This window comes from Oryctolagus cuniculus, chromosome X, assembly GCF_964237555.1.
Source record: "Oryctolagus cuniculus chromosome X, mOryCun1.1, whole genome shotgun sequence".
NCBI classification, from domain to species: Eukaryota; Metazoa; Chordata; class Mammalia; order Lagomorpha; family Leporidae; genus Oryctolagus; species Oryctolagus cuniculus.
In genome coordinates, this window is record NC_091453.1 from 37,418,408 (window position 1) to 37,433,128 (window position 14,721).

General features: G+C 53.6%; 1 protein-coding gene across 4 annotated transcripts in view; it reads right to left on the reverse strand.

The window, feature by feature from the left end:
* The window catches only part of IQSEC2 (IQ motif and Sec7 domain ArfGEF 2), an 87,236-nt gene extending 81,172 nt beyond the window's left edge, over positions 1-6,064 (reverse strand). For 3 of the 4 annotated variants that reach the window (XM_070067291.1, XM_070067290.1, XM_051827115.2), the window contains exon 1: positions 5,101-5,955. In XM_070067291.1, coding sequence (XP_069923392.1) covers positions 5,101-5,807 — 707 coding nt within the window. In that variant the 5' untranslated portion in view covers positions 5,808-5,955. Of the gene's footprint in view, positions 1-5,100 lie in introns of all 4 variants that reach the window. The other variant, XM_070067292.1, reaches the window with a different exon arrangement.
* Between the last annotated feature and the right edge of the window lie 8,657 nt (positions 6,065-14,721).

Sequence of the window (14,721 nt, forward strand, 5' to 3'; positions counted from 1 at the left end):
TTTGGACCATTCTGTGTTTTTCCAAGCTTACTGCCCTAGCACACTTGCCCCTGGGAGCTAGCCTAGAGCCTGACAACTTAATATATGTCAGTTCAATCTGCATACCTGGGAGCTGGAGTTGCAGCCCCTAGCAGAGTGCTGGTTCGAGTCCCAGCTGCTCAGCTTCCAATCGGGTTTCCTGCTAATGTGCTTAGGAAAGCAGGGGAAGATGGACCAAGTGCTTGGGCCCCTACCACCCATGTGGGAGACCCAGATGGAGTTCTGGGGTCCTGGCTTTAGCCTGGCCTAGTCTTGGCTGTTGCAACCTCTGTTTCTCTCTCTCTCTCTCTCTCTCTCTCTCTTTCTCTCTCTCTCTCTCGCTGTCATTCTGCTTTGCAAATAATAAATCTAAATGAATCTGAGTACCTTCAGAGGTTCAGTCTGGTAGCGGGGACACGAGATGTAACGAACCTCAAAGATACAAAAGGGGCAGGGACAGGGAGCCTGCCTGGGGCAGCCGTCCTGGGAACTCTGGGGGCGGGGAGCCACAGCCACACCTAGAGTGGCTTCAAGGACCTTACAGCCCACCGGTGGGAGGCAGGAGTTGGCCATGGGCCTGGGAGGCAGCCAGTTTTGGCCTCATTCTGCTGTGTACCCTTGGGTAGATCACTACACCTCTCTGATCCTAGTTTCCTCATGTGACAAATGAGGGTCATAAGAACACTCATGTCGCTGGGGCTGTGCACAGGGGACAAGAAGCTGTACTGCATGGTGGTGGGCAAGAGTGCTGCAGGCCCTGGAGTCTGTCCACCCAAGCTCCTTCTGGTTCCTTCACACTTCTGGGCCTCAGTGTCCTCATCGGTAAAATGGGATCAACCACAACATCTATGTGAAAGGATTCGAATGCAGACTGAAGGGACGCATTTGTGGAAAGTGCTCAGAACAAACAGTGCTTGGCACACTGTAAGTGCAGTAAGAAAAAAAAAAACACAGTTAACCCATGGAAGACTCCCAATAAACTCTGAGGCCATGGAAGCAGGGATGGAGCAGAGGAGGAACAGGTGCAAGTGGCCAGCCTTGGGTCTGGCATTTTTTGCACTCCCCCTCCACTGGACACCAGAGGACCACCCACTCTCATCTGAAGCACCCCCCCACACACACACACCCAGCCCAGGTTAGCAAGCAGTGGCGTGGCCACTTCAGAGGAGCTTCAGCCCTTACCACTCTTGCTCCTCTTGTGGCCCCGAGCGCTCCCTATGGCCCCGCTGAGCTTGCGAGCATGGTGTTTGCTCAGCCTGCTGGTCCCTCCTGCTGGGTGGCACAGTGCACAGCCACGGCCACGGCCATGGCCACGGCCACGGAATGTTTGTGTGTGACAACAACCCCATTCTTGCCCCGGCTTGAGACAGAGAAGCAAGATCCCCCAAATTGTCATTCAACTCAAAGTCATTATTTCCTGCCACACGAAGATAATGCTTACAACACTGTGTGTGTGTGTGTGTGTGTCGGGGGGAGACATGGCTTTCCTTCCTCAGGGAGAAGGAGAGACCCCCACCTCTCCTCCCCCGGGGAACAGGACCCAAGAGCCAAAAGGAGCCAGACATCTCCAGGGTGCTCCTGAGCACCTCGGCCCACATGCCACGCCACGCCATGCCACGCCACGCCATGCCACAGTGAGGACAGGTGCTGTCCCCAAATATGAGCCAGGCTGCGGGGTGGGGAGAGTGGGAGCAGTGGATGCAGAGTTCCGGCCCTCCCAGCTTCAGCCCAGCACTGCCGCCTGCAGCAGAGCTGGAGCTGGGCCCAGGCAAGCAGCGTGGGAACTGCAGCTCTCTTCAGCATGGAGCAACTCAGCAGTAGCCCCTAGCACGCCTATAAATCATTCCGGGTGTCAGCACCGCAAGGGAGCCAGGCCCAGATCCACAGCAAGAGCGGGGCCCAGGAGGAGGGGGCAGGGCGACGATTCCTTGTAGGAACACCAGAGCAGCAGTCAGGACCCGCAAATACTACAAAACATACAAGCCAGACCCCCTTGGAGCGAGGAGAACCCATCTCGCTCACTCGGTGCTGCACTAGACAGGCCACGCCCAGCCAAAGGGATCCCAGCTCCCTGCAACCCGTCCAAAAGGGCCAGTGGGGGGAGGATGTGGGAGTCGTGGGTGGTTGGTACGCCTGGGGACAGCATGGCAGCCGGAATCCGATGCAGGGGAGGGAAAGTTCACAGGATCGGGAGTCTGTCTTATTAACTGCATGGTCTCCGGTGGGCTTCACTGCTCATTGCCCTCAATTTCTTCCCCGTCGACTGTGCTGACAGACACACGGCATCCTTGAGAGGACTAAATAAAGTCCCTAGGCAGACCCGGGCCGCCCCCACTACCACCACCACCACCAACCAGCTGCAGCTCGCTGGCCAAGGCCTACCCTGTGCACTTCGTCCACCAGAGGGAGCCTGGGGACCAGGAGCGCCCAGCCTGTGCTGGCTGCTGGCTCTGCCTGTCCTCCCCCAATGCTGCAGCCTCTGCTGCTGAAACTCCCACCCCGCCTGCCCGCGCTTCCAGCGGCAGTCTTCTCACCCACTCCTTACAAACCCAGAACAGGCTTCGCAGGGGAGTCGCTGGCAGCGGCAGCGGGGGCAGCAATGGCTACTGCACCCACAGACCCTCCTGACGCCTGGCAGAGAGGGAGATGGAAAGGAGGGAGACACAGCCTTCTGCCCCCTCCCCGCCCTTTCCCCCTTCCACTCCCACCCCCATCTCAGATTCATCTCCTGTTCAAACCCTCTTGATATCTAAGGCTCTCCTGGCCTCTTCCAGTTCAGTACCTGCCTGGGGCCTGAAGCCAAGAGATTCCTGTGGGTTGGAGTACTCTCTCTAGTGACAATCTAACAGGCCTTGGAGAAAGACAGACTGGGGTCCTAGTTCCAGCTCCATTAGCAACTAGTAGTGTAACCTTGAGCAAGGTCCCTTACTCTTGGAGCCTCAGTTTTCCCCATCTCTGAAATGGACTTACTAATGCTCATTGCACAGGGCTTGTTGGGAGGAGCCAAATGGCATCATCATGGATGTGCAAATAGCTGTTGTGTGGTTAGGAGAGAAACCTTACATGCTAGCTAAACCTCTCGATGAATCCAGTAGGCAACGTGAAGCCAGGAAATCCGACAAGCAAGTTGAAGGGGGCACAAACAGAAGGAAAGACCGGGAAGCGAGTTGCACGGATGGCAGAGGCATACAGCTCCAGAGGAAATGGCCTGGAGACTCAGAGCCTTGTCTGCAGGGCCGAGAACCTGATGGCACTGGGATTGTGGAGTTGGGGAAGCCCAGGCCCTTTCAGTGCACTTTCTACCTGATTCGAGAACTGTGTTTCTACAGCTCTCCCAGCCTCCCCCACCCACCCCCGTTGGGCCCCCTCCCTTCAGGCAGGCCACTGCATCACCAGACGGCCAAGTGGGAAAGTTCTTCCTTATTTCTCTCAAATCTCCCCACTGGTCCGGGCTGTGCTCCCTGGTGCCACACACAAGGAGGCTGCTCCCTCCGACACGGGCCTGATCCCTCTAGGGAAGCTTTCTACAGCCAGGCTCCAGGCTCCAGGCTCCAGGACCACAGGACCACATCCAGCCCCCTGGCCCCAGCCCACTGCAGCGCGCTCCGGACTACCCTGGGGCAGTCCCCAACACGACTCAGCTGGGGGACACTGCAGTGGAGCCCAGGCGAGCCCTGGAGCCACAGCTGGCGCTCCTGGGGCCCAGCCATCTCAACCCAGCACCCCAGCCTGCTGCCTCACCACGGGGGAGTTGCGGAGAGCTGTCTCCCAGCAGATTTCCTGAGGCAGAAGGCTTCCCCACCCCCAGCCCAGCCGCCAAGAGACACTCCACTGGTTGTGGCACATGGTAGGACCAGCTGAGCAGTGACAGGAGGGAAAGCCTGCCCGCTCACTGGAGGACTTGGGATTTGCTCTGGAGTGTGGCTAGGTTAGTGACAAAGCCATCGAATGGAAGCTGGCAGGGAGGGCCCTTAGGCAGCATCCGAAGCAGTCCTTACCTTAAAAAAAAAAAATTCGGGGGAAATTGATGGCCTGAGAGAGGAAGGGACTCAGTCAAGGTCACCAAGCCGATCTGCAGCAGAGCTGAAAAGGGAACCCAGGCCTCCTAACTCCTGGTCTAGCGTTCTTTCCGATTCACCAGAAGAGCAGTTAGGAAGCCTTCAAGGCAGCCCTGTACGCCTGCACACCGTGCACTCTCTCCTTCTGAGCCATTCAGTCCAAGCAGCTCCCAAGGGTATCTACGTGGGAAAAGGGGACCCAGCTCCTGTCCCACCAACCCAGGAGACATGGCCAAGTTGTCCCAAATAGACGGACACACAGCGCGGGAATTGGAAGTGATCCAACAGAGAGGCGACCTGAGACCTCCCTTCCTCGTAGGGCTCTTTAAATGGGTGTTGTTTTTTTCCTGAAGGGTGGAGAGGGGGTGGACTTTGAGGAACTAGCCAAAGGCCTGGCCTCCATCTTTGCTCCCCCATCTTTGCTCCCCCCTGGCCAGGGTGTGCTGCAGTTTCCTCTCAGAGGGATGCCTCAGCCTCCAGCAGCCATTCTGGTCCTCACCTGCCTCTCTGGGAAAGGATGGAGCTTTGGCCACCAGAGGAGATAAGATCAGGCAGAAAAAGGAGGGGGGGCTTTCTCTCTCTCTCTCTCCCTTGGGGCTCTGAGTTGACACCATGTCCCCCCACCCCCAAACGAAAAAAATCCCTACCAGTACATCCAAAACAAACAAATAAATAGATGAGAACCTATCTTCCAGCGAGGATACAGCTCCGGCTGAAGATGTGTGTGTGTGTGTGTGTGTGTGTGTGTGTGTTGGGGGTGGGGGTGATGATGGCTCTAGTCCCTTAGTGGCCTTGGAACTGGGAGAGAGGCACCGGCACTCATCATCCAGCCAGCTCAGTGTTCAGTGGCTGGGGAAGGGAAGGGGTGCCGGCTGGCCGAAGGGGACCTCGCTTCTCCCCCTGGCAGGTCCGGACAGGAGAGGCGGACATGGAATCAGGCCCAGGCTTCTTACTTTAGCAGCCGGACAAGTTGGAGAGGGATCTAGAGGGGAAGAGGCGCGGGGCACAAACACGCATTCCTTACTTTCTCTGGAGGGTTGTAGCCGGGCTGGTGCTGGTACTGGTGCTGTGGCCTCCGCCGGCGCCGGGGCTGGAGCTCCTGGATGCGCCACGGCTCAGCTGGCCCCGCTCCCGCGGCGGCCGCTGCCCCACGCCCACCGCCGCCGAGTAGCCGGCTTCCTTCTCGCGGCCCGGGTGCGCTGGCCCAGCCTCCCGCCCGCCACGCTCGCGACCCAGGGCTGGGTTCTCGTGGTGCAGGTGGCACTGGGCCACGTCGCGCTCGCGGGCTGTGTAGCCGGTAGTGTCCTGGAGCGGGTAGGAGGCGTCCCTCTCCTTGTCCCGATACACAGCCTCCCGGTTCTGGTAGGCGCCGTCCCGGTTCGGGTAGCCCACGTCCCGGGCCGCCTGATGGAACTGGCTCTCCCGCAGCTCGCGGTGGTGAAACTGGGTCTCACGCAGATTCTGGTACTGGCTCTCGCGGCCCGGGCTATCCCGCGCGCCGTGGGGGTCCCGGTGCAGCTCCCCGCGGTGCAGCTGGCTCTCCTCCCGCAGGTCGCGGTTCTCCTGGGTGAGCTGGTCCAGCTGGCCCTCCAGCTCTTCGATGCGCCGCCGCTGGGTCTCCAGCAGCTGCTGCTGGCTCTCGATGATGTTGTTCAGCTCCAGCAGGTACTCCACCGCCCGGTTGGGGCTCTCAGATCCCGGGCCGCCCGGGGGCCCCGACCCCGCCTCCATCCTGGCGGCCCAGGGGCAGGGGAAGGGGCAGGAGAGCCCGGTCCCCGCTCGCTCACGGCGCCACCCTCCCCCGGGCCCAGCCGGGGGAGGGGGCCGGCGGGACGCAAGGGCGCGCACCGGGCTCGAGGGCCCGGGGGCCCGGGGGGGCCCGGGAGACAGCGCTGGGGCCGGCGGCACGGGGAGCAGGAGCTGAGGCTGCCGCTGCCGCCGCCGCCGCCGCCGCCACCGCCACCGCCACGGCTCCGGAGGACGCGGCCCACGGCGCTCCGCCCGCTGCGGAGTCACTGCGCAGCGCGGCCGCGCGGGACCGCCCCGGCCGCCGGCCCGCCCCCCGCCCCTGCCCCCACCCAGCTCTCCTGGACCGCCCCCGCGCGTCCCACCTGCGGCCGCCACCGGCACTGGCAGCTGGATCCGCCCCGAGGTCCCGGCGACCGTCAGAGGCCAGCCCCATCGCAGCCTGTGGGAGAGCTCCCCATTCCACCCATCCAGGGTCCTCATCAAAGGACGCCTAAGGAAGCCCCTCTATCCCAGCCCGTTGCCACATTCCAGGCCCACTATCCTTGTCCAAGCCATCCCAGGAACCCTCATCCCAGGTCGTGCCCAGGTCCAGACAACCCATGGATCCAATCCACTGGGGCTGCTAATCCCAGCCTGTCTCATATTCCCAGTCCCAGCCAACGCCTGGAGCTCCCAGCCTAGGTGATCTCCCTGCAGCCCCCATCAGGAGGCAGCCTCTGAGTCTCCCATCCCAGCCAGTTCCTGGATCACCATCCTCCAACCCTGCATCCCAGCCAGCCCCATGTCTCTCCAGCCCAACCAGTCTACAACTTCCCCCTCAGACAACCCTCCCCCAGAACTCCCCCCGCACACATACACATACACATATACAATATCACAGGCAGACTGCCCCCCGCCAAGTGCCCAAATCCACTACCCCAGTGAAACCCAGAATCCCTGGTCTCATGATTGCTCATTCCAACAAACCCCAGAACTCCCCATCACAGCTATCTCAGATCTGAGCTACATTCTTTCCACCCTCATTTCCTGTTCTTCGGAAATGGTCTCCCCATTCATTCCATCATCTCCATCCAATGAAATTGCAACCATCCGTTGAGATTTCACTTAAATGCCATCTCACTGAAGCCGACCCTGAGTTTCCCAACCAGACGTGCCCTCTCTGTCTCTGTCTCTCTCCCTCTCCCTCCTCCACCCTCCCCACTTTGGGATTGCCCACTGCACTTCCTGTGCCCCTCTCTTGTGGCATTTGCAGAGAAGTTGAACTAGGCTTCACAGCACACTCATTTGTGGTCTTGCTTTATGTCCTCTTCCAGATTGAGCTCTGTAAACCAGAAACATGTCTTAATTTATCATCACGAATGAGTTGGGCTGAGGAAAAAGCACGAGCTTTAGAGTCAGAGAAAATTGGATTTAAATTCCATCTTCTGTCTGAACATCCATTTCCCTAGCAGTAGCACCTTCGTCATAGCGGTGGTCTTATAAAAAAAAAAAAAAAAGCATGCAAAACACCTTGAACAGAAAACACAACTCACAGAATGGGAGAAGATATTTGTAGACCGAATATCCAATAAGGGACTTGCATCTAGAATATATAATGAGCTCTTGCAGCTCAACAACAAAAAGATAACCCACTTTTCAAAAACAGCCAAAAGATTCGAGGAGATCTTTCTCCAGTGAAGATATACAAATGGCCAATAAATGCAAAAGATGCTCAATGTCATTATAACTGCCAGAGAAAGGCAAATCAAAACCACCATGAGCTTTCTCTGCTAGCCATCAGGCATTGTCCTAGGTTCCCGTGGTAACTTATGGGAAACTTTCACAATGTCTGGAGCCCTTGCGGTTCTACAAACAGAGGAGGTCTTTAAATGCCTTGCAGCAGGAACCCACTTACATGGCGGGACCCCTGACTTCCAAGTGAAACATGCACCTTTGTAAAAGAACTGGTGACATCTCCATCAGAAACCCAAAGTGCTTCTGCCACTGTTGCCTGGCTAATGTCAGGATGATGTCCCTCAGAAATACTGGCCAGTGGGTGAGGCTGAAGTCTGCCCCTTCTGCTGGGGCCACTCTTAAGACTGAGTGCTTCACTCCTAGAACCTTCCCTAACGCAATTCAGGCAGCCTTTCAGAAGATGTATCTAGGGACCTGCCTTGGGATGCCGGCATCTCATATACAGGGGGTTGGTTCCATTCCCGCTGCTCTGTTTCCCCTGCAGCTCCCTGCTGATGTGCCTGAGAAAGGCAGCAGAAGGTGACCTGAGTATGTGGGCGCCTGCCACTCATGTGGGGGAACCGGATGGAATTTCAGGCTCTTAGCTTTGGCTGTTGCGGCCATCTGTGGAGTGAACCAACGATATAGAACATCTCTCCCCGCCTCCCCTTAGCTCTGTTCTTCAAATATTTTTTTAAAAGAAGCCATATCTGCTGGTAACTACTGATCCATTGCTCTACGCAACACAGATTCTCTTCTGTGCTACTTGGGCATTGCCATCCTGTGCAACAAGGTAATTCACTCAGTGGATCTGACGTGGTAGATGCTGGCCCAGGAAGTTCTGCACACACGTGGCACCATCTCCCGAGAACACCCCCATGGGAGGTCATGCTGGATTTCTACTTGGGCAGAAATTCTGCAGAGACTGAAAAGGAAGAGCGGGCTCATGCTGAAAAGGCTGTAGCCAAGAAGGAGCTTCAAGGTTGATGAACTGCTCCAGCTCCTGAGATTCCTGCTATTTAAGCCCAGGTGGCAGATTCACCCGAAGGCACACAGGTGCACGCTCTGTCTATCCGTAGTTTTCTACTCATGTCTGGAGCACTCAGCCCATCACTGAAGACTGGGCTGCAGTTCCCAATGCTCAGGCCACTGGCTAGGCAGGAACAACCACTGAATGGTCCTAAGCTGCTCACCCACTGGATCTTAAACAGAAAATGAAAATGAGGTTGATGGAAAGTAGCGATTTCTTAAAGACACATGCACACACAATGCGATACCATTTCTTGTCCACTATGATAGCTAAAATCGAAGGGTTTAGCAAGCATGTAGAGAAATGGGAACCCTTGGTCACTGTGAAATAGTGAAGTCACTTTGGAAAACAGTTTGGCAGTTCTTCAGAATGTGAAAAAAAGTACCCAAGTGTTCATCCACTTATGAATGGATAAATGTGGTATAGCCACATGATGGAGTATTATTCAGCCACGAATTGCTAACAAACAATTTGCTGGAGAAACTGTGAAAAATGTGATGCTAACGAGGGAAGTCAGTCACAAAAGCCCATATACCCGCATGATTTCTCTGAAATTCCATACCAGGTGAATCCATAGAGAGAGAAATTGTTAACAGTGGTTGCCAGCAGGGTGGCGGGCAGGGAGCTGGGGTATGGTGTGAGCAAGGGGGAGTGACTGCTAAGGGTCTGGGATTTTGGGGAGGGAGATGAAACTTTTCTTAAGTTATATTATGGTAAGAACCACTGAGTTCTATCATTTACTATAGTGAATTTTGTGCCATGTGAATTATATCTCAATAAAGCTGTTTAAAATAGATACCTTGGTCAGAGCTAACCTATACCGGCTGCAAAAACAATAGCTTCTAGCTCTTGGGTGTGCTTTTTTTTTAAGTCTATGAACTCAAGCCTCATGACAATACTATGAAGTATGTACTGTTATCGCCTCCATTTTCCTGGTGGGAAAAGTGAAACAGAAAGATTGGGGGACTTGTCCGCGGTCATGTGGAGACATAGGATATACAGCTGTTTCCTTTTCACTTCTTTGTGTCTTCCTTCAGTACTTTGTGTAAAATTGGTGTTCCCAAATGTTAAGGTAATACACCCATCAGATATTTGTATCCATCCAGTCATCACTTATTTATGTTCTAGGCAATACGAGGATATGTCAAAAGTTCGTGGAAAAGTGAAATTAAAAGATTATTTTGGTTCAAAAAATGTGAAATTCATGCATAGTGTTTTCACAATGCACATTTTTCACGGGGAGAGCCCTTTTATCTGCATTCCCATCCTTATCCCTGCTTCTATCTTTCCAATTTCCTCCTTAGTTGGGAGCAGATGGGTATGATTCATTCACAAAATATTTATCTGTGTGTTTTTTTTTAAAGATACATGTATTTACTTGGAGGGGGGAGATAGAGATAGAGAGAGAGAGAGAGAGAGAGAGAGAGAGAGAAATCTACCATGTGCTGATTCACTTCCCCAAATGGCTGCAACATCTCTGCAGGGAGCTGGATTGGAAGCAGAGCATCAGAGACTGCAACTGGCACTCTGGTATGGGATTTGGGTATCGCAATGAGTGGCTTAACCCACTGTGTCACAACGCCAATCCCACAAAATATTTAGTGAGTGGCTGCTATGTATTGAACACTTCTTTAGACACTGAAGATATAGCAATGAACAAACCAGACAACAATCTGTGCCCTCGTAGGGCTGACATTCTAGTGGGGGAGAGAGATGAGGAACAAATAGAATTTGTAGAGCATATTGGATGGTGTACTGGGTGGAATAGCATTCCCCAAAAACCCATGTCTACCCAGGAATGGTGAGTATGACCTTATTTGGAAATGAGGGTCTTTGCAGATGTAATCAAGTTAAGATGTTTTCATACTAGAGGAGTGTGACTCCTAATTGGGACTGGTGTTCCGGTAAGAGTGAAAGCTGGGGGCAGCCATTTGGCTTAGTGGTTAAGATACCTGAATTCCAGCCAGCACCATGGCTCACTAGGCTAATCCTCCGCCTGCAGCGCCAGCACACCGGGTTCTAGTCCCGGTCGAGGCGCCAGATTTTGTTCCGGTTGCTCCTCTTTCAGTCCAGCTCTCTGCTGTGGCCTGGGAGTGCAGTGGAGGATGGCCCAAGTGCTTGGGCCTTGCACCCGCATGGGATACCAGGAGAAGCACCTGGCTCCTGGCGCAGTGCTGGCCGTAGCCATTTGGGGAGTGAACCAACGGAAGGAAGACCTTTCTCTCTGTCTCTCTCTCTCTCTCACTGTCTAACTCTTCCCCGAAAAACAAAAAGCCTGAATTCCATATAAGAGTGCCTGGATTCAAGTCCTTGCTCCATTCTCAACTCCAAGTTTCTGCTAATGTGCACTGTAGCTCAAATTCTTGGGTTCCTGCCACCTACATGGGAGACCTGCATTGAATTTCCAGCTCCCTGCTTCAGCATGGCCAAGCCCCAGTCATTGTGGGCATTTAGGGAGTGATCCAGAAGATGGGAGCTCTCTTTGTCTTGCTGCCTTTCAGATAAATAAATAAAAATATTTTGAAAAGAGGGAAAACTTGAGTGGGTTAAGCTGCCATTTGTGATGTCTGCATCTCACATCAGAGCACAGGTCCCAAGTCCCAGCTCCTCTGCTTCCAATCCAGCTCTCTGCTAATGCACCTGGGAAACAGCAGATGCTAGCCCAAGTACCAATGCTGGAGACCAGGATGGAGTTCCTGGCTCCTGGTTTCATCCTGGACCAGCCCTGGTTGTTGTGGGCATTTGGGGAGTGCAGCAGCAGATGAAAAGATGAAATACCTCTCTCTCTCTCTCTCTCTCTCTCATATCTCTATTGCCTCTCCCTTTTGCATCTCTATGCCTCTCAAGTACATGAAAATCAAATAAACATTAAAAAGAGGGAAAACAGGGACAGAAACATGTGCATTAGGAGAGCACCATGTAAAGACTGGGCAGAGAGCAGAATGGGGCACCTACGAGCCAAGGAACACCCAGGATCACTACAGCAGCACCAGAAGCTGGAGGAAGCAAGGTAAAATTCTTTCTGGGAGCCTTCAGAGGAAGCCTGGCCCCATGGACACTTGTGTTGATTTGGGACCACTAGAGGCCCATGAGAGAATCAGTTTCCATTAGAGAGTCAACTTCCCTTGTTGGTTGCCACCCCACCCCCACCGCACCTGTTACAGCAGCCCCAGGACACTGGCATAGATGGTACTAGGGTCTCTGCAGAAAGGCAAGGCAGCAAAGGCTGCTGCAGAGCCCTGGCGAATCAGACACAGCTTGGCCCACAAACAGCACCCAGTCTGGTCAGAGAGCCCCAACCACAAGTCATAAACAGGCTTCACAAGCACAAGAATGTGCGAAGTGCGATCGTGCAGGCACAGGGCAGGGTGTTGGGAGGTATCCATGGATGTGAAGGTGTTTGAGCTGAAGGGAAGCTCTCAGCAGGCGGGAGGGCTAGAGCTGAGCAAGACCTGCTAAAGGAGACCGTGTGCCATGGCTGGAAAGGAAGAGTCTAGAAAACGCTGTGTGTTTAGGGAAACATACATGGATTGAGCTGAAGAGAGCATGAGCGATGAGCCCGTGTGTGTGTGTGTGTGTGTGTGTGTGTGTTGTAAGGAAAAGAAGATGGGAAAAAATAGCTTGATTCAGCTTGGAGAAGGCTTCATTGCCAAACTGAACAATCTGGACCTTCTCTTATAGGCAATGAAAAATCATGGGAGGTTTTTGAGTACAGGAGTAACAGGAGGGGAGGGACCTGGGTAGTTGCTGTATGCACTGCGTAGTCCACATTACAAAGGTGAGTTCAGTATTGGTTTGCTGTTGTTTAAGGTTTGTTTATTTACTTGAAAGACTGATACAGAGATAGATCTTCACATCAGCTGGGTCACTCCCCAGACGCTCGCAGCAGCTGGGGCTGGGCCAGGCTGAAGCTAGGAGCCTGGAACTCCATCCAAGTCTCCCATGTAGGAGACCCAAGCACTCAGGTCATCATCTGCTGTCTCTAAAGTGCGTTAGCAGGAAGCTGGATCAGAAGTGGCATAGCCAGGACTGGAGCTAGCACTCCATTGTGGGATGTAGGTATCCCAAGTGGCGGCCTAACTTACGGCACCACATTCCTGCCTGCTGCCTCCCAGAGTTGGATCCCAGAAGCCTCCGTCTCTGGTGTGATTGCTCCAACTCCTCTTCCCCTTGGAGCTGGCTTTGCCAGGGGATATGGAGCTAGAGGAAGAGGGGGCTCTGCAAAGCATGTCTCACCGCTGCCAGTCTCCAGTCAACAAGAACTCGTCTTGATGCTGAGTGCCATGGAGCATTTTCCTCTGATGCAGAGGTGGCATCTGTTCACATTGGATTTTCCTACTGGATCCTCATGGTTCCATTTACGAGCAAACTCCATATGTACTAGCTGCCATGTGCAAGATGAGAAAGTCAGCACTTTCAAAAATCATTGCTCTAGCTGGTGCCACTGCTCAATAGGCTAATCCTCCACCTAGCGGCGCCGGCACACCGGGTTCTAGTCCTGGTCGGGGCACCGGATTCTGTCCCGGTTGCCCCTCTTCCAGGCCAGCTCTCTGCTATGGCCTGGGAGTGCAGTGGAGGATGGCCCAAGTGCTTAGGCCCTGCACCCCATGGGAGACCAGGAGAAGCACCTGGCTCCTGGCTTCGGATCAGCGCGGTGCGCAGGTCGCAGCGTGCCAGCCGCGGCGACCATTGGAGGGTGAACCAACGGCAAAGGAAGACCTTTCTCTCTGTCTCTCTCTCACTGTCCACTCTGCCTGTAAAAAAAAAAATCATTGCTCTTTCCCTCAAAGAGTTTACAGTTCATCAATATCAGGGCTGAAGGGGACTTTGAGTTGAATTCATTTTCCAGACGAGGGTACCAAGGACTAGAGAGAAATGATTTGACACTCACTGTTGTGGTCAGTGACCACCGGCTTGAAGTCTTGTCTTGAACTCTGTCCTATGGTCTGGTACTCCAGAGAGTCTTTTTTTTTTTAAGATTTATTTATTTATTTGAAAGGCACAGTTACAGATAGAGAGAAGGAGAGACAGAGATAGAAAGATCTTCCATCCACTGGTTCACTCTCCAAATGGCTGCAACAGCCAAGACTGAGCCAGGCTGAAGCCAGCAGCCAGGAGCCAAGAGCTTCCTCTGGGTCTCTCATGTGGGTGCAGGGGCCCAAGCACTTGGACCATCCTCCACTGCCCTTCCAGGCACACTAGCAGAGAGCAGGATCAGAAGTTGGGCAGCCAGGACTCGAACTGGCGCCCATAGGGGATACCAGCACTGCAGACTGGGGTTTTAAACCCCTGAGCCAAAGCGCCGGCCCCATCCAGAGAGTCTTAATGATCACCGAATGTAGAGGGCAGGAAGGTAGGAGAAGAGACCATCTGGGAGAAACATCCAAGGGGACCTTGAAAAAGGTTATGCGTGGTGTCTTTGGATGACAGTGTTTTGGGAACTTTTCCAAGTGCCCCGTGGAAGAAAACAGAAAGGGAAAAGGAAGACTGTCTTCTCTTGGGGATCCCTAAGAAGATAACTGTGCTTAAAACTGAAACTGCATTTGGCTGATTAATTAATTATCCTTCTGACCCCCTTTTCCCTAGCGGGGAACGGGGCAAGCTGTAACCCAAGTACCTGTCAGTCGTGAACAGCTGCACCCAGAGCAATCCTGAGAATCCTGGTCTGGAATTTCGTTTGAGGAAAAATTTCCTCTCTGAAGATGATTCGTAAGCTTGATCCTGTCAGAACAGAAAACCACATAACCCGATGTGTTTCCAATTTTGTCCTAGCTGCCATAAAACTTGGAGCCAAATTCAGAGTCCAATTATAATCCAGTTCATTTTAGGTACCTGGCAACATCTATTCGTGCTTCCTGTACATGGTCTCTGCTCTGTTTTCTTCCACATTTTTATCCCTAATTGTCTTTCTTTCATGGCAGGAACTGATGAGTCGCCTAATACCCTCTTTAAGATAGGCGGGACATAAATCTTACATAAACTAAACTATATTTACAGATGCTAAGGGGATTTGAAACAATGCAGAACATTGGAAGGAACAGATGATATTTGGCCTAGAGGAGAGCTGGCTTGTGAGCACATGATTACTGTCTTCAGATATCCAGGAGACTGTCAGGAGGGCGATGTAGTGGAATTATTCTGCTGAGCTCCAAA